Source organism: Embiotoca jacksoni, unplaced genomic scaffold, assembly GCF_022577435.1.
Source record: "Embiotoca jacksoni isolate LCO1_2020_lvr unplaced genomic scaffold, fEmbJac1.0.p SCAF_4, whole genome shotgun sequence".
Lineage (NCBI taxonomy): Eukaryota > Metazoa > Chordata > Actinopteri > Embiotocidae > Embiotoca > Embiotoca jacksoni.
Window position 1 is genome coordinate 5,354,347 of NW_027185392.1, and position 27,182 is coordinate 5,381,528.

Below are 27,182 nucleotides of genomic sequence, written 5' to 3' on the forward strand. Positions count from 1 at the left end.
CTTAAGGTTCCCACACAGAAGACAAAAAACACCTGTTCTCAACACTTGTTACTTTGTGTAAAATGAAATAATTACTTTTATCAGCTGAATATGTAAACTTACAGAAAATACATCACTATAATTATATAGCATAATTTGTTCTGAAGAAATTTGAGATTTTTAGTACCTGTTGGAGACCTTGGAAGTCTCCAACAGAGAGCTGGGTTCTGAACTCCGAATGTCACTAGAAAGTAAAGATCTTGCAAGTGCTTTGAATAGAGAAACTTGTAGATTAGCCCTCTTTGTGGCTAAACATCAAACAGGGAGAGAAGGCATCAATTTCATATAAAATGGCTGTATTTATTTATTTAAAACCTAATAATTTAAAAAATTGTGCAGATTTCATGAAACTATTAAGAAAAAAAACTAGAGATTAATACTGATGTGTAAATATCCCTTTAAAAAAATATCCCTTTTAAAAAAAACACTACATCATATTATTCAAATGCATGCACTGTTAGGATGGGTTTGAGCATCTGCTATTTCCCTCTTCAACAAGCGACCAGTGGCAGAGACTGCCTTGATGTAATTGGCCCACTAGTTGCTCCATCTTTTCAAAATATTGTGCAACGACTGAGGTGTGTGTGTTCGAGTAAATCCAGTTATCATCTGTGGTGATGAAGATACTCGCTCCCCCTTGGTCTCATTTAAAAATAGCTGCTGGGCTGATGACGCCCACGACAAATGGGGAAATGTTCAGAAACATTCAGTCATTCAACTAAACCAATGCAGTAGGTCAGAAGATGACATGCCATTCACAGTTTGCTGAGTGTTCATCATTTCAGTAACAGGAAACCGATGTCAAGAAAAGCTTTTAGTGTATTTCTGGTCAGGTGATTGCACCTGTGATGTTAGGGAATATGAGAGACTGGCATTGTTTAAAAATGATAGTTCTTTTCTGATTATGAAACATTGTTCTTCAAATGTTTTGGGAGTCAAGAATTGTTTTGGGTGAAAATTGTACAATGGGGTAGGGTCACATTAAAGTCGTATTAGATATTTTAATCTTTGTAAAGAACAACTTGTCCATGATTAACCTTCTCCAGCAAACACGGGTTACAAACCTGTGGGATTCCCATCATTATACTATGAAATTTAAGATGGCAGAGGAAAAAGTCAGACTGTTTTCATGGTGAACTCAAAGTCCCTGATCTCGAATGTAATAGGCTAGCTGCTGCTACACAGCGTAGCGTCTTACAAAAGCTTAAATTAACAGCTCCTACTTAAAAGAAAATGAAGTTTGATTTTGTAAATAATACCGTTTGGGGCTGTTCTGGGGTTTTCAGGGATTTTGCCCAAATGCCATAGAAATGTAGATGTTAATTTTACGGAACACTTTACAAAGTGACTTCTCTTTTGTGTCAGCTGGAAAAACTGCCATGGAAACTTTAATGCTTTTTGACATATTTTAAAGTCCCGGAAAAAACTATAGTCAGATCAAGAATGAACTTCTATACTCAAATGTCTGAACTAAAATGTCTTCTTTTTTCTCTTGTTCTTTGTAATTGGCTAATGTTTTGACTGGAATTATTAAGTTGACATCCTCAAATCATAAATACATTTGCAGTTTTTGTAGTTTCAGCCAAATTATTAAGAAGTTTTTATTTTGTGTGTTCTTTTTCAATAAACCATTAACCCTTTGTGATAAAGTGATAATAAAACTGTCTCTGGCTTTGTGCAGACCTCAAAGGTTAGTTTCCATTTCTTTCCAAAGATGTTTTATCATCAAGATGGTTCACACACACACAAAAAAAGGAGAAAAGGACCATATCACTTGCATATTGCATATCATTATTTAATGGCGCTTAAACAAATAAAAAGTCAGACAATACCAAGCCTACACATGGCTCGTATAGGCTTATTCAAAGTCTATGATATGGCTAAGTGTGGTGTAACTAGCCTAAGAGTAGTGTGATTTAAGGACACTTAGGATAACACTGCCTTCAACGCAGTTAAAAAAAAAACCCCGCTCATAATAAATTGTTTGATTGTTTTGCAGGAAAGGAAACCTAACTTTAACTCTCTCATCGTGCACAGCAGGCGGCAGAAACCTTAAAAAAAAACCCGTGACTGCACTCTCTTGCTCTCGATTTCCTCTTTTCAAAATACAAGCCGCTGTCTCGCACACGCCCCGGTCTCGAACCAATACCATTACAAGCAGAAGGTCACGTGTCCGGCCGTGCTGCTCTTTGACGTTCACTGTGTCGGGAGCTTAAGCAGTGGTAAGTTTCCAAAACTAGTTTATGCAAGCTTGTGCCTAACTTTGCAAATACAAATGAGACGTAGGTGTACGCGGGCGTCAGTGGACATCATTGTTGCCCGTTTTGAAGACTACAAACTGCCTCTTGTCTGTGCTGGAGTTCGTGTTGCTGAGGCACGTTTATAGACACGTATTATCCAAAGGGCACAGTCATAGAAATACGAGCGTGTCGTTCAGGTCACGCTGGTGCAGGGCAGTCCAGCATGATCGATGCAACTATAAAGGACGCGTGGGCACACCAAAATAAAGCCTTTATTAATGGCCTATACAACTGCGATCATGCCATCAGTCATTTGATTTTTTTTTCTTTTTCTTCCATGTCTCCACCCTCCCCCCCCTCCTGTCTCTGCGACTGTATTTACACCTTTATACCTCTAAATATCGTCGAATTAATCCTTGAAAAATGAGGCTCCTTGTAACAGAACTTGCCTGTGATTCATCAAGTTTTTAATTACATTTCTATAGCAAAATATTCCAGTGATAGTTGGCTGCGCGTTTGTGGATTCATTGCAAACAGGACCTGCTAATGGATAATTCGGCATGTTTCCACGGCCTTGATGAAGATACAGCAGGCACAAATACAGGTGTCAAGTAAATCCGGATTTCAAAATTACATTTTAGTCTTTTTTGTTCTGCTTTTTAATACGATTATGCATGAATGCTCATATGCACCACTGAGACTCTTGGATATTTGAATCTGCACCATCAAAAACCTTAGTCCTGACTAAAATCTCAGCAATCCAACTCAATAACGTAGAAACTGGTTTTAGTATGTTAATGTATTGCATTATTAGAGGCAAGAAAACCTGTGCACTTGTTGGCATTAACATGTGCATGGAAGGCAAAAATTTATAGTCAATTTCAAGTCCACTTTTGAGAACTCACTCATGTAAAATTGCACCTGCCACACTTCCGGTATACCGCAGCCTATATAACAGAACTATTCTCCACTGTGGTTACGCTGTAGCTTCACCAGCGTCGAGGAGATTTGAAATGATTCGACAGAAAATGAATTGCCATTTATTTTGATAATCGGTTGATCGTTTTGAGTCATTGTGTTTAAATGGAAAATGCTAAAATTCTGTTTTCAGCTTCGTTAATATGAATATTTTCTGGTTCCTTAAGTCCTCTATTATGATAAACAAAATATCTCCTGGTTGTCGACTGTTGGTCAGGAGAAAACAAGAACTTTTAATCTTCTTTTTTTTTTTGTCTTTGGGAAACATTTTTAACTATGTTCTGACATTTTAAAGACCAAATAGTTCATCAACCAGAGAAAATAATAAAGAATAATGATTTCTGAAATTAATTGTTATTTGCAGCCCTACCAAGTGGCGAGCGATTTTAAACAGTATTCTTATAGTCTTTTAGTATAGTTACTTAATATTTAATGATTAACTCGTTCTTGGAAGATATTAGATACAATTACTTATCAAACACATTTCCTCATGATCTGCTACAATCATCTTTTGTGATGTAATCAAATATACATAAATATTTATAGCCTAGGACTTTGTAACTATATGACCGCTCGCTATAAAGAGGTACTATGTTGTCTCCATTAGTGGTTTCATAACGCATTATTATGTATGAGTGGTCACTTCAAATTTTCTTCTGAAGCTATGTGACATTAGAAGCCGCCACTTTCTGTAAGACCATTTTACTCGGGGAAACAAATGGCCTGTCAAGCATTGCTTGTTGGTTTAATAGCAATTGTTCGATGATTGAGCCATGCAGTTAAAAGTTAAAATGGGTAATATATTGCGGTGTTTTGAGCTGCACTTCCCAAAGATTGCTTATCAGTCAGTGGTGGTGGGCTTTGACATATTTCTCTCTGTTGGATGTGCTGGTTTCTGTGTTTATCCAACCATAGTGTCTTCTCGGCAAATTTTAACTGGCCAGTTGTCCTTCAAAATATTTTCAACAAACGGCTGCTAATGAGAGTTCATTTAAATGTAGTATGATAAAAGGAAATTAAACGTGCTTCATGGCCTTCTTAGATTATATTTTTTCCCAAAAATATTACGACTTGGCTTTTTTTTTTTTTTTTTTTTAAATTAAATCACATGTATTTGAATCATTTAATGGCTTGTAATCCTTTAGCACTGTTTACCACATGAAATATTCTTTCATTCTGCAACAATTATTTAAAAAATTTTTTTTTTACAAGCAGGAGCATTTATCATCAAACTGCAAACTGAATCTTGTTGCTGTTGTTGTTCAGTACTCACTTTTTGTTTTGTGTTCTGGTCGCAGCAGTGAAAGGTGAACTATGGGCCGCCTGGATGGGAAAGTGATTGTGTTGTCTGCTGCTGCGCAGGGGATTGGACGTGCTGCAGCAATAGTAATGAGCTTTAATAAGAACTTATATTAGATATATTTCCCTCTCTTGCAGTGGAAAAACTGTTTATTTACTAGTTTGTGGTGTTCAGACTCAAAGCTGTGTATTTCTTTTACATACATTTTGTAGCAGCTGTACCACAAAACACTGTCCTTCCAGATTACTGCCACAGTCTTACACACTGTCATATAAATGTTAATGTTAAAGGCCAATTCAGGCCAATCCTCTCCTGATGTTCAAAACAAGGAGATAAATGAATACTTGAAAATCTCACACATCCTTGTCAACATTGGGTCATCACGATTTCATTTACACTCAAAAAAAGGTGCCTTTTGACTGGAGGCAGAATGGATTTATGAAGAGTTGAGGGAATAGGGTTAGAAATTGACATTCTGTGTCTTCAGATGTTTGATAATGAGGTCCTGATTATTATTGATAACCTGAATTGTTCCCTGAGGGGGTGACTCTGTGCATTCAGGAAGCAATTCAGATTTAATAAGTAGCCAAACATTCCTGCCTCTCATTGTTGCTAGCATAATTTCTTTCATATTCCAAAGCTTTTTTTTTACCTAAACAGCCATAATACATTTTAGAAATAGAATACATTTGTTTGTATCCCAGGAACATAAGAAAATATTCTTTGTCTACAAGGTCAAATTGGGATGCTAGTTGTGACTGACTCAAGTTTTTCCACCTCAGGCATTTGCGAAGGAGGGAGCTCGGGTCACTGCAACAGACATTAATGGAGAGAAGCTGAAGGAGCTGGACCGCATACAGGGTACAAGTCATCTCAGTTGGTCTGGAGCTGCCATCTGCTGGGAACCAGTGTGATGTGCACTTGATGCCTGGTGGATGTCCCCCCCCCCTTCACTCAAGTTATTTCACAACTTTAGTTTTAAGGCACTAACTTAGTAGTAAATTAGACAGTTTATCTTGTTTGTAAAATTACAAACTATCTTATCATAAACATAACAACTATAAAATGTTGCCAACAATCAAACAGTGGCTGTCAAAAATGCAAAAACGCGCTCCAGAGCCAGTGTTTGGTTTGTCTATTCAGGATTTCTGTAGAAACGTGGTGGGCTATATGTACTGTAGATATGAAGGGTTAATTCCAATATAATGAAAATGTTCTTGGTTTCAGGTGATTATGCAGTAATGAACACATAAATGAAGCTGTCCTCCTACAAAAAACAGACTCAATAGGTCTTCTTCACTTATTACAACTCACAACTATATTCTAAACTTAAGCAAAATCTAGTCGTCTAAATAACAACAATCATGTCTCGGAAAAGTGAAGTGTGAAAATGTGAGTTTACCATGTGAGTAATACAACAGCGGACTTGGATGCAAGAGTCCAGAGTTTGCTTCTCGTTTCAGTTGCGAATTGAGACAGTTAATTTTAAAATGATTCCCTGCTGCAATGACATGACACACAGCAAGGTTCAAGTCACAATTATTTTTGCCTAGCTAAGTGTTTTTTGTGCCTAGACCTAACCGGGTGCCCGAATCCAGGGAACACTCCTGTGGGTCATATTTGAGGGTCGGAATAAATGACCTTAATGGACATATGGGTTGGAGGACTTGTTGGCCAACACACTATTTTTAAAATTTTCCTTAGTATTTCCGAGGCATATCCTACTGTTAAAAATATTTGTTTTGCCATTTGTGTCTGAATGGATTCATATGTGGTCGATTTCTATCTTTTTTATTTCATGACCCAGTAATGTCTTTTGAGAAACATGTTAACGGATCTCTATTTATTCCAGTCCCTGCTGGAACAGTGACTGGAATAAATAGGAGGTGATGAACACTCCTCCCTCTCTTTACATGCACTTCACCTTTAAATGCTTTCTGAAGAACTGTTGAGTGTAATGTAGGAAAAGATAGCAGCCACGTCTGACTAATTGTGAATGTGAAGGAGTGTGGTGGCAGAGAGTTACTAGAGGTTATCTGTTTTATCTATTTTGTGGGGGACAATATTTTGCTAGACATCTGAGTTAGCTAAATGCTAATGGGGGAGTAAAGCTAATAAGTTAAAATAACCAAAATATTATGATCTACATCTTAAACTGTCTTCTGCAAAAAAAAAATTACGTCATGACAATAAATCTGCTTTTATTACGATGAAAACGGTGCAAGTGTCATCAAAACTGATTGGGACATTTTTTTCTTTTCATCATCAGGGATCAAGACCAAAGTGGTGGACGTGACCAAGAAGGACCAGGTGGAGGCTCTGGCCAAGGAACACGAACACGTAGATGTGCTGTTCAACGTTGCAGGGTACTTTTCTTGGAGGAGTGTCACATACATTCTCAAACATACAGTTAATGCATAGCAGAACAGTGTTTTATTTGTCTCTCTCTAACATGCTGTCTCCACATTAAGGCATGTTCATCCATCTCCTGCTTAACTACATTTCTTAAATCCGTATACCGCACAGTTTGACCTCCACTTGACCTTTTCTCAATCTCATTAACAAAGGTCTTTAAATTGCTACCAATACTCAATCGAGGCTCAGTAAAATATGGAGGGGAGAGACACAGCTTTGTATCTTGGAAACAGCAGTGGTTTGTAGTGTAATGATCAAATTTCTCTGTTTTTTTTAATTCTGATTAATAGATGAGGTATTTTGACTCAGCTTAAACCATATGTAATATGATCGTGTTTTACATTGTACTCGAGTGAGTATATTTTTTCCTGCTTTCTGTGTTTACTTGTCATCTGTTGCATCCAGATTCGTGCACCACGGCTCCATCTTGGACTGTGAAGAGTCCGACTGGGACTTCACAATGAATGTGAACGTGCGCAGCATGTACCTCATGAGCAAAGCTTTCCTTCCTAAGGTGACCTTTGCCTGCTTTACTAAATAGTTGACACTGTTTATCCTGTTGTTGAGAGTATTAAATACCGTAGGTGCTTTTGAAAATTGAGTGACATATGCCTTTAACTTTGTTCTCATCCTTTATGTGCGCGGATTAGCTGTATTACTCTGAGCCCGTGACATGATGGGCTCTGACTGCCCAACAACTAATCCAGCTTTAGTAGCAAACTAGCCGAACTGTCTCCAAGGGTTATTTCAGCTCAGATCATAGTACATTTCTCAATTCTTTGCTAAATAAAAACCTAAGATCATTGGTCATTTAAATCTTACCTCTATCTATTATATTGACTTTATGTGCCACGGTCCTGATTTATGTTGTCATTCTAGATGTTGGCAAAGAAGTCGGGCAACATTATTAACATGGCATCTGTTGCATCAAGCATAAAAGGTAAACGAGAAACTTCCGCAGATCCTTGCTCTGTAGATAATTGTAGAACAAACATTGTTCTCAATCGACAGGCCATTGGACTGTTGCAGTATGACCATTCATTGTAATCCTCTTATCCTTCTCAGATAATTACTCTTCGTGTGTGTGTGTGTGTGTGTGTGTCTATGTCTATGTGTGAGTAACAGATGTGTTTCCTTGACACAGGTGTAGTGAACCGGTGCGTCTACAGTACCTCCAAGGCTGCAGTGATTGGGCTCACCAAGTCTATAGCGGCTGATTTCATTGAGCAAGGCATTCGCTGTAATTGTGTTTGTCCTGGTAAGACTGGAAAACTATTCACAATAGCACGAGTGTTTCTTTAGTCTTCCTCAATAGTACTCAAGGTTATTCAATGTAATGTAAACATCCTTTTGACCAAATTGAACCAACGTTTATAGAAAAATTGGATCTGTTATGTTTACAGGACATTTTGTATTTAAAAAGTCTCAAGTCCAGTCTCAATAACTGCTGTGCAAACTTATATAGAGTAGTATTTGTACAGCAGTCCTAGTCCTGGCCTAAATTCAATCATGCCAATTTAATAATCAAAATCCTCCATTTATTAAAAGGCAAACCATATTTCTTCATTTAGCCTTGTGTTATAATGAATGTTGCAGATGAACGAAAGGCTCTCATATATTTTCTCAGGGACTGTTGATACTCCTTCACTGAGGGGCAGGATCCAGGCCCAACCTGACCCCGAACAGGTACTGCAGGCATAAGTTTACATGTTTTAAGTAACCTGGCAGTAAATTCCTGCACGAGTCATTTAAATATCATCTTGGATTCCACAAGAATAAAATCCTGAGGGTTTGGTATTGAAGATAACGAATGCTACAACTGTTTACTCCTCTGCAGGCTTACAAGGATTTTATGGCCAGACAGAAAACGGGCAGAATGTGCACAGCTGAAGAGGTAGCATACCTGTGTGTGTACCTGGCCTCAGATGAGGTGAGTGCTTGCAGATATGTCGTTCATGCAGTATCGTGACTCATAGAGTATGTGTACAGCAGCCTATGTATGCTTACCATTGATGTAAACTTAATATTTTAAGGACATAAAGGAAGACAAAGTTGTGGTTATGGGTCTTCAGCAGTGAAATAGTCTACCGGTGGTGTAATGCGCCTTTTGTCCTTCACAGTCGGCCTATGTGACCGGGACCGAGCAAATCATTGACGGAGGATGGAGACTGTGAGGAAACCAGTGGCAAGCGTGTCATAAAAGTAGCGGAGGCAAAAATCTGGATAAATAAATTATGCACAATTTGATCATTCCCCCCACCCCACACACTTATTTTTCAGTTTTTATGGAAGAAATGTATCCTATTTTACAACCTAAATATAGACTCAACAAATGCTCAACAAATCTTATAATAAATTGACAATGAAGCCAGTATAGTAGGGTGGTGTGACCAAATCCTTTTAACACTTTACAATTAAATCTGTGAATTTCATTGTGAATAATGATGAAATAATGATGAACCATGCATCGTACAAGTAGTGGAGGTAAATACCTGGATAAATAAAGTATGCACAAATTGACGCTTTTTTTTAATTTTTATTTTTGCACTTATTTTTCAGTTTATTATGGAAGAAATGTATCCCATTTTACAACGTAAACATATGATTCAACACACCTTGTAATAAATTGACAATGAAGCCAGTATAGCAGGGTGGTGGGACCGAATCCTTTTAACACTTTACAATTCAATCTATATGAATTTCACTGTGAATAAATGATGCAACGCCTTGATATTAAAACATCTCCAGCAATACATGCGGGGACACTCATGACTTCCTCCCAACCACGCAGCCCCTTGTGAACGCGCTCCACACTAGCCCGGCCGTCGGCTAATCCGCCTCATTCCCATTTCCCGGCTGCTGTGTCTGCCGCAGGACCGCCAGAGACGCTTGCCATTTGGCATTTCACACGCTATGGCAACGTTAACGATATGAGGTGAGCTGCTTTTTTCTTCTTCTTCAAACGTGTTAATAATTAGGGAGTCCCGTCAGAGAGGGGTGTGAGTGAGCGGAGGGGCTGAAGCGCGCAGGCACAGCCAGCTACTGAAAACAAAGGCATCCAATATCGGACAAGAGTCACATCGCCGCGCTGCGTCGAGATTAAACCTCGAGCAGAAAAGTCCAATTGAGCTTTCGTTTATTTTTTTTTTTTACCGGAGGGGCAGTCGCGTCCGTGGCCACCGGCTGACCTTACTTTGGTGTCGTGCTAACGTTAGTTTACAATCCGGTGTCTTCGCTTGGCGGTAAATCAAACCGGAGGCATGTAAAAAGCACGTTGTGGAATGGAAACGCGTCCACAAACTTTAAAAAAAAAAAAGTTTGCTTTGTTAAATAGTCGCTAGTCAAACAGCTGATGTTTTTTTTTGTTTTTTTTAGTAGCTACTGTGCGAAAACACGGTCGGCTACCAAGCGGTACTGCGATAGCGCGCGTCCGATAATGGACGCGCGCGTTACGGTTTATCTTAAGGCGTTGATTGGAACCTCGAGACGACCCGGCTTCGGTTGTCGTGCACGTGCGCGCGCGCGCGTTACCTCCGAGACACGCGGAGCGAAATGGTTCCCGACAGCCTCGTCCCGAAACACCCGCGTTGCTTTTGATGGCTACTTCTGCCAGTTTAGATGGGTTCGTTGTTTTGCTGCTGCTACATAACGCTAACCCTACTTGCGTTACCATCGGCGATAACCTACTTCAGCTAACGTGCCATATGGTCGAGCTGTAAGCATTGATTAGTGTCCTCGGTTCCCAATTGGATTAACTAACGTCTGTTGCCATGAGCAACTGTCAAAACATTGTAGTAGCGCTGATTTAGCCTACATTAGCTGTCAACTTTTGCATACGTCATAGCTGGAACTGAAGCCATTGAGCTGAACCCATAATTATGTTTTTTTTTTTTTTTTTTTTTTTTTTTTTTTGTGATACGTTAACTCCAATTCACTTCCATTTTAATGCTAAGTCAGATCATTTATAGTTAACCCCACAATTTCTACGCTGTTGTTACACTTTGAAAATAGTCCACCTTAAGTAAAAGTCTTGCATTCAAAACCTTTTATAAGTAAAGGTATGCAAGCATTATTAGTAAAATGTACTTGGAGTACGACAAGTAAACTTTGTGATACTTTATGTAATATTGGTTTGTTTAATCTGCAGACATTTTGTGTATTTTATGTATCATGTCTGTGGTTTTTCAGTTCTAATCAAACTTAACAATCTCGGAACAAATCTTCTGTTTTCAGCTGTGATGATGTATTTTCCAGCGGATCCCAGAGGGTTTTTATACACTTCATTAAACTTAAAAAAAAAAGAAGCCCATTAAGGAACATTTATTTCTTGAGCTCATCATAAAAAGTCAAATTGAGAATCATTAAAGTCAGAGGTACATGGTTTGACTGGACATGAAGGGAATGAAAAACAGTAATATTAGAGTATAGTAATTAAAGCTTTCAGACAACTAGTGAAGTAAATGTACAATATTTGAGACAAAGTGGAGTAGAAGTATACAGTTGCATGAAATGAAAATACTTCAAGTGCAAGTAGCTTGACATTACTTCAGTAAATTATACTTAGTTACATTTCACCACTGCTCTTGATTAGAGCCATTGCAGTATTTATAAAACTTCAATAAAACCCATTTCTTTTAAACATAGCCATCTTGACTTTAAAACCTGTGTTTTGCATTACAAGTCTCTATGTGAGGTTCAACTTCTTATTGCACATCGAGTCAATTTCCACACCTGTACCAACACCAGTGCTCCCTGTTGTAAAGTGTTTTCTACTGATTAACACGTGTTTTATGAATAGGAGTCGGAGCTCGGCGCTCGACGTACAGCAGCAGAAGTGAAGGACCTGCCCGTCAATGGCCATCCCCACACCTCGGCTTAATGTACTGTGATAGAGACGCGGCTGGACCAGAAATACTGTAGCTGACTAACTGCCATGGAGGACAATCAGCAGAAACCTGATATCACAGAGCCGAGCTCTGCTCCCAGTCCAGCACCCAGCCCTGCACCCAGCCCTGCACCCAGCCCACTGACGGACAGAAATCCTTTGCCTGCACCAAACCATGTGGAGGTATAGTATTTTACTAATACTAACTTCTTATTTACTCTGGTCCTCAAACCTAATAGTAAATACTGTTTTTCTTGATAGGGAAAAAGGTTCTAAAAATTTCTGTGCATGTGTGTATTCACAAAATTAGACATTTTAGGTCATGTATAAATGATATCATTGTTTTCACGTGGCTGCTCTATCCGTTACGTTCGTTTACTGCGTTCATATAATGCTTCCATGTTTTATATACTTTTATATAGACCTCGTTAAGTTAAACAGCTCACCTAATTGTTTATCATTTACTCCTATAAACTTTGAACCAACACACCCTCCTGAGCAATAAGACAGAAGGTGTAATGGGATTTATAGTTATCAGTTCCTAGGGCAGGTTTATAGCTTCAGTCCGTTATTTGCTATGAACGCAGTAACCTGTAATCTGATGTGCCTTTATGTCAACATAGTGATGAGGCACATACGTGTTTGGCAATTAATACACTTTCAGTCAAATCTGCCAGTCTTCTAATCTTTAAATAAGCACTGCATTCATATTTGTGTCAATATTATATCTTAGATGTGATGAGCTCTGTAGATGAGCAGTCATTTCTTTGGTTGCTCAGCGACCTTTGTAAGGATATTGATTGTAATATGTATTGTATTAATATTGCTGTCAGAGAAATACATTAGTTTGTTTCTATTTAAGAAAAATGTTTTTTGTCAAAACCAATATTTATTATGTAATGCCTTTATAACTTAGCTGTAAGGGCATCCAACAAACCACTGACTTGCTCTTCTCCATGTCCTGATCTTTCCTTTAAAGCACCTAAATGTGAGCCAGATCCAGGTGGTGGTGCGGCGCTGCTCGACTCCAAATGTAACAGAGGAGACCACCTATTTTATTCCTCGCAACCCTGGGGTTGATGCTGGCACCAATACAGACCCGCCTGTGGTCTGTTGCCCTTTGCTCCACAGATTTTGTCCGTGCCCGCCAAGAGGCCTCCTCGCCTCTCTCATTACCAAAGGTAAGCAAGGGGGAGTTTCTAGTTGGTTCCCTGTGTTTCACTTGTGAAAAACTGCAGATGAAATTAAGCTACCTGAGAAATGCGGCTTTGTTTAGATAAATATTCACTTGTGCCTACAACCCCAATTCCAACAAAGTTGAGACGCTGTGTAAAAATGTGGGGTTGTACACATATGCAGGTTACACACTCTGAAACTTGAATTCATTGTTCAAACTACATTCACAGAGATGCAGTAAGTAGTCAGTCAGCACCGAACTCTTAATAGCCCTGTTCATTAATGATTAAGAGGTTGAAAATTGTAAGACAACAAAAAATATAGATAATATTTGGTATTTGTAATGCCTGTAAAATCATCATCACACTCTGTGGTGACGTACCGTTTCTCAGTAATCTAACGTCGGTCTCCTCCGTTTTCTTAAAGTGCTTTTGGCAGCTGTGCTCTTTGGAGTGGTCTGGTCTATCACAGAGGACGAATGTCTGCCAGGAGGGAACTTGTTTGGCATCACAATACTCTTCATCTGTGCACTCATCGGTGGCAAATTGGTGGCTCTCATCCATCTCCCCAAACTTCCACCATTCCCACCACTCCTTGGTAAGACATAGAATGACTTTATTATCGTTATTATTATTATTTTTGTCACTGTTAAACCTGTATATTTGACGCACACTTCACTTACAAAGTTTGGCAAAGTTTTTACTTGAAAAATAAACTTAAAATGTAAACTGCCCAAACGCTTGTACACAACCGTGTAGCTACCGTATTTCTATTCACAGCGATGAGACGGATGATATGAAGGCTGGAAGACTGAGCCATCACTATTTCCCACTGTAATTCTCACTGTTTCAATAAATAGTCGGGCGGTATGGATTGGAGAATATATTTTAGAGATTAGCTTTTGGAAGGTTGTGATGGTCATGGGTGCAACTCTTCCACCCCAATGTAAGTCAGCGAGGCCAGCATTAGCTAGCAGGCTGATTCAAATTAGTCGAAAAACCTACTTAGTGTTCTGTATTCACAGTACAAAGACTTGTACGTGTCGGAGTTGAGTAGTGCCAGTATTGGGGTAAGGTTTATAATGCTGGCTTTGCAAAATACAACTCGTGCCTCACGGTGTGTTTCACAGTGGAAGCTCTTAAAATATTCCAAACCGAAACTTAAATGTCTTCGAGAAGCCTCTTGAGTTACGTGAACTAGTCACATGAATATTAAGAAAACAAGGTAAAAAGGCAGCACCTGATTGACTGAAATCATGCTACTCACTTGCTTCATTCTTAGTCATGTCCACATTAGCTGCTGTTGTACTGGAGTTTTGTGTTTCGCTTACATTATGATAGTCCTGCTATTTTAATAAACCTGTTGGTTATCCTGAAGGAGGTGATGGTACTCCATCAGCCAAGGCTTGGAATACATCACGGCATTGATCAGAAAGTCATGGAAATGTAATGAAATGTGACTACACCCCTGATTTTGTCACACTCCTTGATAAAAATCAAGGAAACTGCAGCCACTCCTTATTTGCAAATATCATCAAAAGGTAGATTGAAGTACAGCTTTGAGTTCATTTTTTTCTGTAAACATCTTTATCATGTGTGTTTCTTTTCATTTTTGTCCGAGTCCTCAAACGAATGACTTTGTTGACCAGTTCATGTTCATTTCTGCACTTTCGTTCATCTTTTGCATCGACCACCAAGATGATTGCTTTGTTATAGAAATGAAAGGATTGTGGTCGCTTTGCAGGCTAAAAGTGAAGTCTCATGTCCCCAGTCATTTGACTAATTCATAATTCATGAATTCTGTCAAAATGATTGAAGTTCAGAGCCATTTCTGTACACCCGTAATTTCAAATCTCTTCACTTATTCATAATGTAATTGTTCTTCATAATTTGTTAATTCCTAATCATATTCATAGTTATGCTGTTTAGCAGTACAACGGCCAGATGAATCATGAAGTTTCAGAGCAGGTATTGAAACATGAATTATTAGTGTTACGGCACGATATTCACAGTCTGCTCTGAGTCTCGCTGTCCAGGTTGAGCACCGTACGTTCGAAAAGCACCAGGTGTCCCGAATAATAAACAGTCCTCGATGATACCAAGAATCACCTTTCCTCTGTCTCACCCTCTGCTGCGCTGCAGGTATGCTGTTGATGGGTTTTCTGCTCAGGAACATCCCAGTTGTCAAAGATGGGGTGTACATTAACTTCAGATGGTCCGCGTCACTGAGGAATATTGCTCTGGCTGTCATCCTGGCCAGAGCTGGGCTGGGTTTGGATCCCACGGTATGCTCACACTCTTCCGTTGAAGCTTGCTATCTACAGTCAGAAATGATTTCAGAGATACAATAATTATGTTAAAACAAAACTTTTATCTTTCCACATTGCTTCCCTGTACCGGAGCAGGCGGCAGTATTGTTGATTTCTTTCTAAATAGTCATTAAGCCCTCAAATTCTCCAAAGTAATGGCAAAGTCACAGCTTTCCAAAAGTGATGTCTTGAAATTGTTTAATTTAGCAAGCCAGCATTCAGAAAATTGTGAACATTCAATTCCTTATGATATGTTGATATGTAAGCAAATCAGAGCCTTGTAGAAGATGTAACCAGTATGTGCTTGGGATTTTGGCTTTAAAACTCCCATATTTGACTATAGATAGAAGACATGTTTGTGGTTTTACACACCGAAAACCTTAATGTACTTTTAAATCACCTCTCTGGATCTTCTTTCTGGAGCTCTACCAAGAAAGGCTATTTTGTGTCTGTGCTTTCAAGGCGCATTGATATCATTGACCCTCTCAGGAATTCTGATTGGCTGACTCTTTTGTCATTGATGTATGCCCAGGACAACCACAGGTTGTCTTTGGTCTTGATGGAATGATTGCTGTGTGTTTTATTCCATATACAAGGTTGAACAGTGGGCTGCGCTGAAGGTGCACGTATCATAACCATGAGTTAACTGTAAGTCCTAACAGCTCGTCCAAAGCACAGTTGCTTTATACAAGCTGTGTGCATTTTTGTGTGGATTGGGTGTTTTGACATTTAAACATTATTTATGTACACCTAGACCTGCTTGATAATCCAAAAAAAATAAATGGTAATCTGAATTTATACAACATGGGACCTTTTAAAAGTGGTTTAATCGGTTAGTTACAATGTTATCAAGTCATTTTTCAAATGTCTAATTATTCAGTGCTACTAAACATCACTTTTTCTGCATCTCTCTACAGAATTTGATCAATTCCTGTTAAAAACTCTTGAATGTTGTATGTTTTCATTGTCAGGCTCTGAAGAAACTAAAATCCGTGTGCATACGTTTGGCAACTGGGCCCTGCATAATAGAAGCTTGCACCATAGCTCTGATCTCTCACTTCCTCATGGGGTTGCCCTGGGTGTGGGGCTTCATCCTTGGGTAAATGTAACACTACTCACTCTCTTTTTCTGCCCAACTCTGCATTTCCTACATTCTAACAAATACCACCATTGCTTGATGTCTAGGAGAGACAGACAGACAGACAGACAGACCGACAGACAGACAGACCCACCTCTTTTGAGGAACTGATTACATTTTTCACAAACAGAAAAAAAAAAAATCAAATATATTCATCATTTCAATTTCAACAGTTTTCTCTCCGACACCTTTAGGCAGAGAATAGAGGCAAGTTATATCAGCACGCATACTAGTATAAAATGCAGCCTTTTTTTGACCTCACGTAGTTCAATTTTTTTAGTTTACAGATAAGCTTGGTTTTATCTACTAGGTGAGTGGACTGTTCAGCTCTCTGAGGTCCAGGAGGTACTAGAGAGTGTAAAGGGCAAGTCAAGTTTTACAAATAAGACATGGGAGGCTGCTTATTGATGGCAAAGATAACTTCAGCTGACACTGTACAAAACACTGTCTACTGTACAATAATCATGTTCCCACAAAGGAGAGGACAAAAACACATATTACATAACAACTTCTTACCTAGTCTCACACACATTTCATGTTTGTGATGTCTTTTGCCCATTTAAAAGTTCAACATAAGAGCCTTCTGTTTTGTCTGGATTCAAGGCTTGAACTTCAAACAAAACGACCTGTAAAAAGAAAATCTCTCTGCGCAAATGTCTCCCTTTTGTATTTGTATTTAGTTGGTTTGTAAGGTTTTCCAAAGGCATTTTTAATTCCTTCCTTCCTTTTTTTTTTTTTTTAAGGAGTTAGTAATTTAATAAACAATCCACCCTCTCCACATTGTAGCTTTGTGCTGGGCGCTGTGTCTCCAGCAGTGGTGGTTCCCTCCATGCTGCTGCTGCAGAAGGAGGGATATGGTTTAGAGCAGGGCATCCCCACCCTGCTGATGGCTGCTGGCAGCTTCGACGACATTCTTGCCATCACAGGGTTCACCACATGCTTGGGCATGGCGTTCGCCACAGGTAACCTGCGGATGTGTGTGTGTGTTTGCATGTGTGGAGAAGGGAAGAAAAAAAAATGAGAAGTGCTGAGCTCAGTGTTTTTTTGTTGTTGAAACACACCACCTTATCTCCAGGGGGGGAGGGAGCGAGTTCAGTCGGTCAACACTGAAAAGCACACTGAAAAAATACCTCCTGTGTGTAGTTTGTCTGGAGCTCAGCAGAGGGTGTAAGAATGCTGATGATTCATTAGAAATGTGACTTCTTTTTGGGCCAACATGATTTGTTTCCTGACTTCAGTGACTTTGTATTACTATACCAATGTACGTGGAGGGAACTTTTAATAATTCTGCAAGAAGACTAAACCCAGATGTGTTTCAATATGTACTTTTATTGGCCAGATTATTCCGAAAAAATAGTTCAAACTAATGCATTCTATTACCCCATAAATCATACCTTAATGAGGGTTATATTGTTCCAATTTTGTCAAAACAGTGTTGGAGTGGTGGCAGTGCAGCTGTATTCAACTAGAGATGGCAGTTTGGGGTGCCATTGAACTTTATTATGGTCTTGTTACCCTTCATTACGAGAAATGGGTGAGACAAAAATGCTGGAAACACTTCAGTATAATGCAAAACAATTCAACAGCACTACATGTGTATATTCCAAAATGACCATAAAATCTAACCTCCCGAAGACATTTTTTAACAAAAACGGAGCTGAACATGGATTTACGTCAAGACTGTTGTATTAGCCTGCATTAGTCAAAGAAACATGTACCTAATAAACTGGCAACTGACTGTATTTAGGACATTATTAACGCACTGCTCTGTTGATCGCTCCAGGCTCCACTTGGTACAACCTCCTGAGAGGCGTACTGGAAGTGGCTGGAGGGATGGTTGCTGGGATTCTTCTTGGCTTCCTCATTCAGTATTTCCCTAGTCTTGACCAGGTAGGCACTATGACAGTATTATCATTATATGAGCCTGTTTTATTTTACTGTTGCTTTCTCACCCTTACCGCACTTGGCAACATAGACTAAGTGTGAAACAATATGGGAACAGCCAGCAAAGGCTTGCATGAATAAAGTCTGTTAAGTGTTCCTCTTCTGATTTAAGCACTTTGGATTCACAGAAGTAGGAAAATACATGGAAATATAAAAGAAGAAAAGTGATAATGGGTGAAGTATTTCCTGACATAACCGGAATGACTACAATCTCAACTCCACTCATGTACATGCATGTTTATAGCCTTTTACACTCGAGTTATAAAGAAATCATTCAGTGTAAAAAAAAAAGATTTAGTAATGAGCACAAGGAAATACAATTTCCACCACTATATACATACATTAAATTCAGCATTTTGTATATCTAAATGTCACCATATTAATACAGTTTCTGCAACCTTTTCTTGAAGAAACACTTGGTGATGAAGCGTTCCTTTTTGGTGCTGGGTCTGTCTGTCTTCTCCGTGTTCGGCAGCAATGTGGCAGGCTTTCCTGGCTCTGGAGGCCTCTGCACTTTGGTGTTGGCATTTCTGGCTGGCGTCGGCTGGGGGACAGAAAAGGTAATAACATACAGCATGCATTCCTTATCTGTAGTAAATACTGTACAGTATATGTTTTGGCTTCAGAGGTGAATTTTGACAAACTCAACTCAACAGAAAAGTATATTTCACAGTGAATTATCGATGCTTACTGCACATCAGTCTACTAGGTTGTGTACTGCAAGTGCCTCATTAGTATATTAGTGATTCAATTTTTACCCTGCTGCATGTCAGACGACCTCACTAAACATTTGCTGTGCTGTTTGTTTGAAGGAAGACGTGGAGGAAGTAGTGGGGTGGGCGTGGGACGTGTTTCAGCCTCTGCTCTTTGGACTGATAGGAGCCGAGATTCGGGTCTATGAGTTGGAAGGACTGTCAGTCGGTGAGACGACCACAAATAGCCTTCAAAATAACACAGTTATCTTTGTGAAATATTCAAATGTGTCTGTATGGATGTAAATATATTTGCATAGCCAAAAAAAAGTGGACTCATGACAGATGTACGGCTTTGTCCTGGTGTATAAATACCTGCATCAGCACACGTATGCTACTTACTTACTTACTTATTTCTTCTGTAGGCATATCAAATAACATATTTTCATCTTTTGTAAGTACTGTAATCGAAGAATAGCTACAAATATATTTCTAGTAATCATTATTGTGTTGTTGATATACTATACAGTACAAAACACTGGTGAGTTATAGCAGTACATCTTTCTGTGTCAGTATGTTGTGATATCCCTGTGTGATGCTTGTCTATATGTCTCTCTAGGTCTTGGTATAGCCTCTCTGCTAATTGCTCTGCTGGTTAGAGTGCTCTTCACCTTTGTCTGTGTGTTGTGTGCGGGCTTTACCATGAAGGAAAAGGTGTTCATAGCCCTAGCATGGATGCCCAAAGCAACAGTGCAGGTATGTCTGTGCTGGAATATGTCAGCACTAAACTCCTCTTTCTGGAAATATGTTTTGTACATTTTTCAGAACTTAGGAAGTCTTTTCCAGTAAGTTATTAGTGAAGTGGACGTTTTCAGAAAGTTTTTCCTTTTGCAAACACACATTTTAAATAAAAGTACAGGCACTGAAATAGTAAGCTTCGAGTGTTCGTTTACGGTGACGCATGTTGCGAGCACGGGGGAAAACACAGCTGTTGTCCTTCTCTCCATCAGGCAGCTATAGGCTCCACAGCTTTGGACATGGCCAGAACAAAGAATGACGCGCAGATGCAGAAGTACGGCATGGATGTGCTGACTGTGGCTGTGCTCGCCATCCTTCTCACTGCTCCTGTGGGAGCTCTTATCATAGGTCTCACAGGACCTTGCCTGCTGCAGAAACCCAAGAACTCAGTCTGTGGTGAGCGAGTCAAACCCAATTTATCAGCCTTTTTCTTAGGTGGGTATGGTCCTACTTTTTCAAAATTCAACTCGGCTCAACAACCCTGTCCAACCTTGCTTCGTAGCTGTGTTCTCCCTACTTCACCTTTGTGTTAGCTTTGACAATAATTTGCATAGCTTTCAGTCACTTCTGTTCACCCTTTAATTCAGCAGCTTCATGACTTTGTTGCTTTCACAGTGCAAGAACATTCAGTTTAATCAGTGTAAAAGTGTAACTGATGGTTGTACTTTATTTATTTGTTAAATCTTTTTGTTTTGAGAGAGAGAACTTGAACATGTATTTTACCGAAGCCCTTCTCATCACTTTTTCTCCTTCTGTCTTCTCTTCATCTCCCCCAGGCACCTCAGCAGGAGACGAAGGTGACGATGAAACTCCTATCACCTATGAAAGTACACTCTGATATCATCACTCGGAGAGAGGGGACATTTAAACTCTTTAAACGCCCTTAAATATTTGAGCTTTCGTTTAGCCACCAAGTGGCTCTCTTGTTGGTCAGCACCTGGTGTTTGACAACCTGCAGGAATTCGTGAATCACTGTGTATTTATAGCCTCCAGTGGTTTTCAGGCTTCACGCTCTAAACAAATGACCGTCATCTCACCATCTGCGCTGTCGTACCAAATGAACATTTAATCAGATACATACATGAGGCATACAAATGGTAACATTTAAAAAAAAAAAAAAAGGTGGATGTTGTTCCTTCTTGGCATTTTTACTGTATCCGGTTGCCCATTTTTTATGACTAGATTTCTCTTAACTATTTACTGTACTTGAACTTGAAAAAGTAATGCTGCATTTAATTAGAAGCAGTTTTCTTTGAGGGCTATGTAACTGAATGTACTGATAGTAGCACTACTTGATTGCTTGAATTAGACCACAGAGTAGACAAACATAAGTGTTTATGTGTTCTACACTCGGTACGTTACTCCTGTCTGTTTGTGTATTTTGGGTTTTGTTTTTTTGTGTTAGTTGTGTGTCTCAGTGATGAGAAGGATTTGAGTAGTTTACAACAACTCAAGAAAGGATCTGAATTATCCATGATACGTTGCTGTGTTTTTACATGGTACAGCTAAAACTCATATGAACTACTATGCACTGTGTCAGCTGTCAATGTCATGAACAATCCTTTCATGTAAACTCAACCTTTTATAATTTAGTTATGAAACAAAGTTCATAATTAAGATTTTTCACAATTGTTCATAATAGATTTTTTTTATTACAGAAGTATGCAGTGTAACTTAAGATGTGATTGATTTGTTTTGAATATATATGAACTCATTTACAAGGTTTATTGTAAATAAACTATCTATTTATGATGAATATGGAATTAAGCATTAGGTTTTTTTTTACAAAATATTGTTTCAGCAATAAATGATAAAACCCACACAGAATTCTCCATCTCTTTGACATAGCTTTAGTTACAGTTTAGATGATTATTCCACGTATATTTATACTTATTATTAACTGAATTCACTCTCCCTTTTCAAATTTGGCTTAAGGGAGGTCAGTGAGGCCACTAATGTGATCCAGGCTGAAAAAGCTCAAAAGCCATTGGATGGATTGTCATGAAACTTGCTATAAATATTAATGGTTCCCAGAGGAATAAAAATCCTCGGACTTTTTCACAAACGCCGCCAGCAGGTTAAAGTTTTCACTTATCCAGTAAGACAGATATTTTTTGACCATCATTTTTTAGAGGTTCATGATCCGCAGCTGATATATTACCATGCCATGAGTGCTTTTTTTTTTCTTTCTTTCCGATATGGTAAACATAACCACGGCATGTCAGCATAGTAAAATTAGCAGCCTCGCAGAGCGGCTTGCAGCCTTCTTGCTGTTGTAATACTGCAGGTTTTCCTTGACAAAAATGAGAAGCAGATGCACTCATTTACCCTTTCATTTATACAACTCACAAGGCTACATGACGTGTTCCCTGTCATAACATGAACAGTTATTCATAAACATTATGAAAATACAGATCTGATAATAAAGCCATTTTTTTATGGAGTATTTTTTTTTAATGAAGATGTCTGCTATATACAATGATTCTGACAATACGGAAGAAGAAAAATAACGTACAAAACACAGTTCTGGGGCTGCAGAAGTTCTCAGACCTCATTAGGTTATTGAGGTTAAAACGGCATTTAACTGGATATTGCTCAACATTGCAGTGTTTTGAAATGTTTGATGGCAACAAGATTGAATACAAAATCTCAAACTCAAATGTTTAAAGGATAAAAAAAAAAAAAAAAAAGCACAAATGAAGAATAATAACCAGCCTCCCATACACACAATAATTTATAAGAGAATATCATACATCCTTAAAGTTTGGACAGTATGTTAATATTTGGCACACAGACTAAAGTATGGTAAAGAAAGCAAAAAGAAAAACTAAAATAAGGCTGGCTGTTTAAACAGTATAACATTAACTACAAGTTGAACTAGTATGAAGCACGTTTTTTTTTTTAACTGGTAATAAAACTTCTCCACTGATGGGTTCAGATTACTGAAAGTCATCATAAAGTAACTGCAGTATGTTTCAAGTTTTCCCCTCAAAGTGGACCCAGTGATTTGTAACTGATTCCAAAAGGACATAATCTATTTTACAGTCTTTTAGAAAGGTGGTTTTGTTAACAAACAAAAGTGTACTACCAACATAAAAAAAAAGAAAAAGAAACAAAACCTTGCTAACTGTACAATCCCATTAAAGAACCTCAAATGCAGCTTTCACACAAATATGACATCACAACAAGGTCAAGAAAATAAACTGTGAACTGGTTAGAGGAAAACTCCCATCAGTGGTCGATTATAGTATCTTCTTTTTGAGTATGAGCGGTCCCACGTTGTCTCCAGTTAGCTCGTTGTGCTTTAAGTGTGACTTGTCACAAACAGGAAACTAAAAACAGGAAACAACTTAATATTAGCTGAAAAGCAAGATGCAGAAACACTGTCTAATCCAAAAGTAACAAAAACACATTACTCAAGAAATGATAAACTATATCTCCAATGTAAGTAACTTAACTGTATTTTTAAGTCTGACATAAAAAACAACAACCACAAAGCCAGTTAGGCTCACTAACAGTCAGTCAGGTCACACTATGGCATTAAAACAATTAGGGAACTTACAGTTTTGGAGCGCCAGCAGCGACAGTAACACACATTTGTGCTGTTCAGGTCCTCGATGTCGATCTCGTTGACCACTTTCGGGTTCTCCTTCTGGATCTTCAGGTTGATCAGGCAGTCTCTCTGCTTCCTCTTCTTGGGCAGAAATGGGCGAATGGTCAGATATCCGAGCAAAGCCAGGATACCGAGGAGAGGCAGCAACCGCAGCCACTCGGACACTATAGACATGTTACAAGAACACAGGCACACAATGAGCAACTACAATGTAAACTCCTAAAACCAGTCTTTACCACTGGTTAGGCGTTTATTTGTGGCCCCATACGGGATAGGACTCTGAAATCTGACACTTCAGTTTAGAGATGAAACATTTCATGAATTAATTCAGTGGCAGAAAATAGATCTCAAACTGTTTGTATTATCTCATAATTGTAATTTAATTTCCAATCTTGACTAGTTTCACTTTTTGAAATGTCATGATTTTCTACTTTTGGTCAAATTGGAGTGGTTATCTTCAGGTTTGAATTTAAGATCTAACATAATTTTCATGACGAGAAAATTCCTTTAAGAAAAAAATATTAGATGAATAAATAATTGCTTTTTGCAGCTCTACTTTAATTCACAAGCCAATGTAAAATTAGGAAAACAATTACCAATTCCAATCTTTACAATTTCACCTAAATGTACCACTGTAACACACTTCACTAATGCCGTATGTCAAATAGCTTTACCTAAATCTTTGTGGTGTGGACAAACGTGTTTTAGTGAGAACACCAGAGAAACATTGCTTTTACTAAAAGCTCTCTATATATTCATTGGGGGTGTAAGAAAATATAGATACCCTGGAGTATTGCAACATTTTGGTTTGTGATATTTTATCGATTCTCAAAAACCCCCGTGTTGATTTCTAATGGTTTACATGCAAAAAAATTCAAGTCAATTTCTTTGCTTGGATTGCACAAAAAGTAGTGCTATAATATTGGATGTTACAGGGACTGAGATGAATGCAGATGCCACTGTTCCTACTGCATAAAAAAAACTTTTCCTTCAGATTTTATGCATGTGGTTGTGTCTTCATACGATGACAGTTTTCCTCAAATTAGATATAAAAAAAAAGATGCATATGAGACATTTATGTTATGTATGTTAACAAATGTGGAACAATAGGCAAATTTCTGTTTCTATATTTCTCTCCACCCCAGTGAGCTGTTTCTGCTGCACCAGCTCATGTCTGATGTGCATTGACTGTATTATTACACTCCATCACTGCTGAGTATAATCCCGGACCAACAGTCACCAGGGGAAATCCCCCATTGAGGCCTTCAGAGTGCTTTGGGAAAACCAATCGTACATGGAGAGGACAGACAGTGAGGATTAACCACAGTCGTGTAATTTGAGTTAGACTCCATCTCCTGGAACTTCTCATAATACTCTTATGGCAGTTAAAAGGATTTTGATGCCTAATAGGACATTTCTAATCCTTAATCCTTTTAATGAATTATGTTCCGTAGAGGAACAAAGAATGTCTTCACATTCAGGAGACCTGAAATGTTTCATCTTCTAATCTACAGTGACTGACTACATTGGTAATTTATGACAGAATATAACTTCAGAAATAGGTTTTACCTTCAAGCAAGAATTAGCTTAACGTTTATATTAATAATATGACCAACATAAACGCTATTACTGAGGATTAAGCAACACAATCACTAAAATCTCCAGTGTTTAGTTGAAGGCCTTCTCACAACTCATGAGGATCTGCATGTCGCTTGTCACACAAGAATGGGAGAGTAATGCAGGACAAGCTCACCATTTTGACTTTTTGGGTCTATTTTTAGCATCAAATCAAGAATCTTGAAGGGTCAGTGTTGCTCAAAAGGTTTTTTTTTTTGAAGTGGATGATCCTTCAAGATGTACTTTCACTTGATTTTCACAAGTACTCAATTTAGATGCTGAAGACATTTGTGTTTTGTTTATTTTAGTGACATGTTGCCTCTTTGTTAATGAACTGATATATTAATGAATTAGCCTTTGTGCTCCAACTTTAACAGGTTTAAAAGATGCTCTGTGATCAAATGTGGAGACACTGGTCGACATTTTTTTTTTAAACCATTTTATGACACTTAACGACCAAACAGCGAATCGATTAATCCTAAATTTGGGGACCTAATGTGGGGGGTAGGGGGAGCCAGAGACCAGGACTGGTTGTTAAAGAAGTATATGCATGTAGTCTCTAGTCTGAGACTGTCATCCGTGTGCATCACTTGTTACATGTTATGCTGAAGCAACAATTTCCAGATGCTGGGATTAACAGGATATCACTTACACACGAGAGGACAGTCGGCAATTTTACAACATGCAAAACAATCCACAGTTAATGTCACAACTGTCTCAACATTCAAACACACTTAAACTGCGGAGAGAATTACTTTTCAACAGACACTACTTTAAGGTCACATCCGAGTCGTTGCTGAACAGAAGAACAACATGAAACGACAGTAACGAGATGCACTTGAGGTCATTAAACAGGGCTGTCGGACGCCGCTATTCGCAGCACGAATACAACAAAGGCCAGCTGAGGTGAAGCGCCCCGTGCTCCGTAACGTATCCCGGGTGAGTTCACAAGTCATCTTCACGGGACATTCAGGAGTGCAACACAGCTGCTGCTCTTTTTTTTTACCTGTTAACTGCGTGAATCCGCCGATCGTCTCCGGGAGCGGAAGCCTCTTGAGGTAGGCTGGGAGCTGGGTTTTTATTATCTTTGAAATGCTTTCTAAAACCATCCTGAATCGCTCAGCTGGGAAGGTTTTGTGTTTGACTTGAAATAGTTCCTGGGCTCCGTTTAGGTCGCTGCGTTCATTTCTAAGCGCAGCCAGCCACCGGGGACGTAAACTCCTTTCGGTAAAAGTCTGAAAACGAATGAAGGAAAGCGTAACTGTTTCCGTGAATACACGTAACGACGAGACGCGACGGCGGCGTCTGACCAATCAGCGTCGGAGGAGTTGGTGCATCCTGATTGGACAACTTGAACTGAGCGGAAGCAGAAGGCGGGCTCTGGCCAATGTGCTTTGTATAATAAGGTGGTTTTAAAAGACGTAAATAAAGTTTAAAAGCAAAAGCAAAACGATGAAATACGAGTGTGACCATTTTAACTTTTGTAAACTTTTACAAGTTGCACCTTGCTTTAATTAGCCACCAGTTATGACTTAAAATTGCTGTCTTATTTCAAAAGAAGCTTGGCTTAAAATGTACAAACTAACCATGTGAAATTTTGTGAGATAGTTATTGTGGACATTATTAGTAAGTCTGCAACAATTAACAGATGAATGCAGAAAAACAGCCAAGTTTGAGCCTTAAAAACTAAGACAAGTATATCAAATTGAAATCTGTTACTCTGATAAACATTTTCATTGAGCTGAATCTTTTACACACATGGTCAGAAACAGCAATTTTGAGGCAAATCAGATCGAGCCCAATAATTTGTAAGGATATGAATAATATCTAGATTTTTTGTTTGTTTTGTTTTTTTGATTGAGCATGAGGAGTTATAGTTCGTGATAACAATGTTATAGATAAGCTATAATTTTGATTATTTATTTTTTTTGGCAAAGGGTATTCAATTTGATACCTATTGAAATCATCTGTGTGATCATTGCGCCCTCTAGTGCTGACGCAGGTTTCTTTGAAGTCCTTCGTGGAGAACTTCATTACCC

At 38.7% G+C, this 27,182-nt stretch overlaps 3 protein-coding genes across 4 annotated transcripts; 2 read left to right on the forward strand and 1 right to left on the reverse strand.

Moving 5' to 3' along the window:
• The first annotated feature begins 2,175 nt into the window (after nucleotides 1-2,175).
• bdh2 (3-hydroxybutyrate dehydrogenase, type 2) lies at nucleotides 2,176-9,492 on the forward strand. Its single transcript, XM_069166912.1, has 10 exons — nucleotides 2,176-2,261; nucleotides 4,556-4,643; nucleotides 5,340-5,418; nucleotides 6,827-6,923; nucleotides 7,378-7,486; nucleotides 7,852-7,912; nucleotides 8,117-8,230; nucleotides 8,600-8,658; nucleotides 8,810-8,902; nucleotides 9,093-9,492. Exons 2-10 carry the CDS (start codon nucleotides 4,572-4,574, stop codon nucleotides 9,144-9,146), a joined length of 738 nt encoding a protein of 245 aa, XP_069023013.1. The 5' UTR covers nucleotides 2,176-2,261; nucleotides 4,556-4,571; the 3' UTR covers nucleotides 9,147-9,492.
• Nucleotides 9,493-9,596: 104 nt separating this feature from the next.
• On the forward strand, nucleotides 9,597-21,740 carry LOC138208792 (sodium/hydrogen exchanger 9B2). Of its 2 annotated transcripts, none has more exons than XM_069166910.1 (13): nucleotides 9,597-9,907; nucleotides 11,771-12,040; nucleotides 12,837-13,038; nucleotides 13,460-13,630; nucleotides 15,175-15,317; nucleotides 16,313-16,440; nucleotides 17,266-17,441; nucleotides 18,263-18,369; nucleotides 18,834-18,983; nucleotides 19,236-19,344; nucleotides 19,735-19,871; nucleotides 20,126-20,348; nucleotides 20,690-21,740. In XM_069166910.1, exons 2-13 carry the CDS (start codon nucleotides 11,906-11,908, stop codon nucleotides 20,749-20,751), a joined length of 1,743 nt encoding a protein of 580 aa, XP_069023011.1. In that variant the 5' UTR covers nucleotides 9,597-9,907; nucleotides 11,771-11,905; the 3' UTR covers nucleotides 20,752-21,740. The 2 variants fall into 2 exon arrangements, with proteins under 2 accessions (XP_069023011.1, XP_069023012.1); XM_069166911.1 differs by having other exon boundaries at nucleotides 20,126-20,309.
• Nucleotides 21,727-26,371, reverse strand: cisd2 (CDGSH iron sulfur domain 2). Its single transcript, XM_069166913.1, has 3 exons — nucleotides 26,150-26,371; nucleotides 23,476-23,690; nucleotides 21,727-23,245 (listed from the first exon to the last, which is right to left on the reverse strand). Exons 1-3 carry the CDS (start codon nucleotides 26,250-26,252, stop codon nucleotides 23,156-23,158), a joined length of 408 nt encoding a protein of 135 aa, XP_069023014.1. The 5' UTR covers nucleotides 26,253-26,371; the 3' UTR covers nucleotides 21,727-23,155.
• Nucleotides 26,372-27,182: the final 811 nt, after the last annotated feature.

What these genes read in the sequence shown, in the direction of transcription:
- bdh2 (XM_069166912.1), top strand. Translation starts at nt 4,572, where the DNA reads ATGGGCCGCCTGGATGGGAAAGTGATTGTGTTGTCTGCTGCTGCGCAG. An exon ending in TTGGACGTGCTGCAGCAATA is followed by an intron (nt 4,644 to 5,339) that starts GTAATGAGCTTT and finishes TTTCCACCTCAG; the next exon opens with GCATTTGCGAAGGAGGGAGC. An exon ending in GCAAAGCTTTCCTTCCTAAG is followed by an intron (nt 7,487 to 7,851) that starts GTGACCTTTGCC and finishes TTGTCATTCTAG; the next exon opens with ATGTTGGCAAAGAAGTCGGG.
- LOC138208792 (XM_069166910.1), top strand. Translation starts at nt 11,906, where the DNA reads ATGGAGGACAATCAGCAGAAACCTGATATCACAGAGCCGAGCTCTGCT. An exon ending in GGCTGGGTTTGGATCCCACG is followed by an intron (nt 15,318 to 16,312) that starts GTATGCTCACAC and finishes TTTCATTGTCAG; the next exon opens with GCTCTGAAGAAACTAAAATC. An exon ending in GTGTGGGGCTTCATCCTTGG is followed by an intron (nt 16,441 to 17,265) that starts GTAAATGTAACA and finishes TCCACATTGTAG; the next exon opens with CTTTGTGCTGGGCGCTGTGT.
- cisd2 (XM_069166913.1), bottom strand. Translation starts at nt 26,252, where the DNA reads ATGGTTTTAGAAAGCATTTCAAAGATAATAAAAACCCAGCTCCCAGCC. An exon ending in CGGATTCACGCAGTTAACAG is followed by an intron (nt 23,691 to 26,149) that starts GTAAAAAAAAAG and finishes ACATGTCTATAG; the next exon opens with TGTCCGAGTGGCTGCGGTTG. An exon ending in GCTGCTGGCGCTCCAAAACT is followed by an intron (nt 23,246 to 23,475) that starts GTAAGTTCCCTA and finishes TCCTGTTTTTAG; the next exon opens with TTTCCTGTTTGTGACAAGTC.